The sequence below is a fragment of the Hipposideros armiger genome, unplaced genomic scaffold, assembly GCF_001890085.2.
Source record: "Hipposideros armiger isolate ML-2016 unplaced genomic scaffold, ASM189008v1 scaffold_47, whole genome shotgun sequence".
NCBI lineage: Eukaryota > Metazoa > Chordata > Mammalia > Chiroptera > Hipposideridae > Hipposideros > Hipposideros armiger.
The window spans coordinates 4,900,968-4,903,865 of NW_017731397.1; the positions used below are offsets into that span (position 1 = coordinate 4,900,968).

The 2,898-nt window shown below is 57.8% G+C and overlaps 1 protein-coding gene across 1 annotated transcript in view; it reads left to right on the top strand.

Moving 5' to 3' along the window:
• Positions 1–2,275, top strand: part of LOC109381362 (translation initiation factor IF-2-like) — a 12,021-nt gene extending 9,746 nt beyond the window's left edge. The window contains exon 2 of the mRNA XM_019639940.1: positions 2,142–2,275. Within this exon, the coding sequence (XP_019495485.1) occupies positions 2,142–2,222 (81 nt within the window). The 3' untranslated portion in view covers positions 2,223–2,275. The remainder of the gene's footprint in view (positions 1–2,141) is intronic.
• Positions 2,276–2,898: the final 623 nt, after the last annotated feature.

A 2,898-nucleotide genomic window follows, 5' to 3' on the forward strand; every position in this document is an offset into this window, starting at 1 on the left:
CTCCTCTGGCTCTTGCCTGGTGTGTCTGCACCTGGTGTGGCCGTGAGGCAGCCCAAGGAGGGAGCTGAGACGAGGAGTCACCTTCTCCCCCCAGAAAGCTGACCCGCAGAAGCAAAAGGTCTAGATCGTGGCTCAGAACCCAGGCCCAGGCTGCTGGCTGAGACTGCTGGCACCTTTGCCAGAGGGGCTGATGGAGGTGCTGATGGCCCCTAGCATTGTCCTGGTGGAGGCCTCCCTGACTTCATGTCTCACCAGCCTTTGGCCTGACGTCCTATGTGCGGGAGAGTCAGGCCCACATCTCGGAGGCCTTCTCCTGGCTGAGAGAGGTGGCCTCCAGCACCTGCTGAGGTGTGGGCCAGGCATTCCTCTGTTCCAGCCAGGCGGGTCAGACAGGGCCTCAGACTCCCCAGGGATCTGAACCCCTAGGGGACCACCAGTGCCCCATCATGCCAGAGGCAGCCTGTGTCTGGCACAGCTGGTGCCCATGGATGCGGGAGCCAGTGCTTCCCCAGCCTGCACAGTCCTTCCTGAACCACAGGAGGGGAGGCTGTGTCCACATCCCCATGGCCACCTGGGCTTCACAGAGCTTCTCTGGGAGATAGGTGAGGCCTCCATCAGCATCTCTGAATGAGCCCCGAGCAGGGCGAGTGGCAGGTGGGTAAGATAGGGGCTCCTTTCATTGAGCCTTCCTGTGGCTGGTTTTCTTTTGCCTTCTTGGGTCTTTTTTGTCACCCAGTCAAGCTTAGAGAGGCCCGGGACAGCTTGGAGAGGCAAGGAGAGACGGAGGGAGGTGTGGGTGGAGAGACAGCCGGGGCACAAAGGCCCCTGGGGAATGGCCGTTCTGTGCACTGGTGCAGGTGTGCAAGGACTAATAACCAGGAAGCAGCCCCCGGGCCTCCTGAACCAGGCACCTGTGGCGTAGTGGGGGCCCTGACGTGGGTCTACTCAATCTTTTAAATAACTGAATAGGAATAAAAATAATTTAAAAATTACTGTGTAGTATTCCATTGTACAGCTATGCTGGGGCCTATGAATAGTGCCTGCTTGATGCATGCTTCATTGCCTCATTTTTCTTTTTTTTTTTTCTGGTGATGCCATTTTAAATAATGCTGCAGTGAATATCCTCACATATGCTTCTTTTTGTACAAATATGTCTCTAGGATAGAGACCCAGGTGCAGAGCTGTGGGATTGAAGGAAAGATGCTTAGTGATCAGCGTTAGAAGTAGACCAGGCTGTTCCCCTGCGGATGTGGCCCCATAGCCCCCTGCACCCTGTTGTCCCCGCTAGTGGCCCCAGTCCTCCCTCTTGGAGCCGCTGCCGCTCTGAGGCCCGAGCACACCCTTCAGCAGCCACTTTGTATGTCGCGGAGGTAAAAGCTTTATCCTGGCGGCCCAGTGGGCTGAGGCAGGGTGAAAAAGAGGCTGTGTTTGCTAGGCGACCAGGCTGGGCAGCGGGAACAAAGCGGCCCTCTCTGAGTGAGCCAGTGAGAAGTGCGGCTGTTTCTCACGCAGTGGGCTGGAGCTGCTGGGGTGGCCCGGCTCCAGGAGCCCGCTCAGTCATCCTGTTTCCTTTCGGAGTATTTCTCCCTTCCTTCTCGCCCCAGGTATGCTCCTTGCTGCACTGTCAAAGCCAGGTAGCGTCTGGCATTTGGGAAGGCCGCAGGAGCAGAAGTGGAGAGTGTCAAGGCCTTATGACAGGTGGTGTTGAAGTGGCTCATGTCACTGCCACCCTCGTCCCATAGGTGGGAAGTTCATCACCTGAGAGCACGAGGCTCTGGGAAACGCCCTCTCCAGGTGGGCTCACAGGTGACAGCTGAAACTCTGTCCCTGTGGAGAGAGATCTGGGGAGACAATCATCCACTACAGGGGAGCAAGCCATCCAGACCATCCCAGTGGTCTGTGGGGGGCCTGAGCCGTGTGCTCCCCACTGTATCCCCTGGGCTGAGCACCGAGTAGGTGCTCAGCAGATGTCTGTGGGCTGAAGAGTCAAGAACAGCATGGACAAAAAAGCATAGAGGGGGTCCCCTTGGAGGCTGAGAGCCTTGCTGCAGGTGGGGGAGGGGTCAGGAGGCAGGGCAGGCTGTTCCCGCGCCCCCTCCGCCATTGGGCCTGCAGGATTCATGCCTTTCCTTTCTCTCTAGCCCCTGGACACCGTGGGGCTGACGAGCGGCGGCTCCGAGTGGGAGGCAAGTGGTGCTGGCCTGAGCCTCCTTCCGGGCTGAGAAACATCATGACCAGCGTCGTGCAGGCCTCCTTGGCCGCTTTCCTTCTCCTGCCAATGGTAAGGACCCAGGACCGTCCCCTCCATGACCAGCTGCCTCCCCAGGCTCACCTGAGCCCCCACCCCAGAGACCTGTGTCTTGTGTGCCCTCAGCCAAGCCCGATTCACCTGCCTGGTATCTCTGCCTGCACCTTTGTGTGAATTAGAAAGGGTGCCCCTTCCTCAAGACCCTCCACTAATTTGACCAGAAATTGTTACACAGTTTACAAATGTATTACAAATGGTGACATGTGTGGCAAGCTTTAGAGTTGTGTAGTACACCACCTGCTCAACTGTATGCAGGGGCCCTGAGCAGGGCTGCAGAAGGCTCTCTTGATCCCAGTCCCCAGCCCACAAGCCTCTGCCACTTTAGACTCAGAAGCCCACTGTCTGCTCATGTCTCTCCCAGAGCAAGGGGGGCGGGAGCCCCCTGTCCCTCAAGCTGGGACTCCAGACCAGCAGTGGATGCGGCTGTCTTCAGAGCCCTGGCTGTGAGTTCTGCCTCTGCCCTGCCGTACGATAGGACCATAGATAGGCCCATCCCTGGAAGCTACCTGCATACCTGTGAACAGCCCAGGCTAGACAGGATTCCTGAATATTGCCCTTGGCAGCTCAGGTGCCTGATACCTGCCTCTACT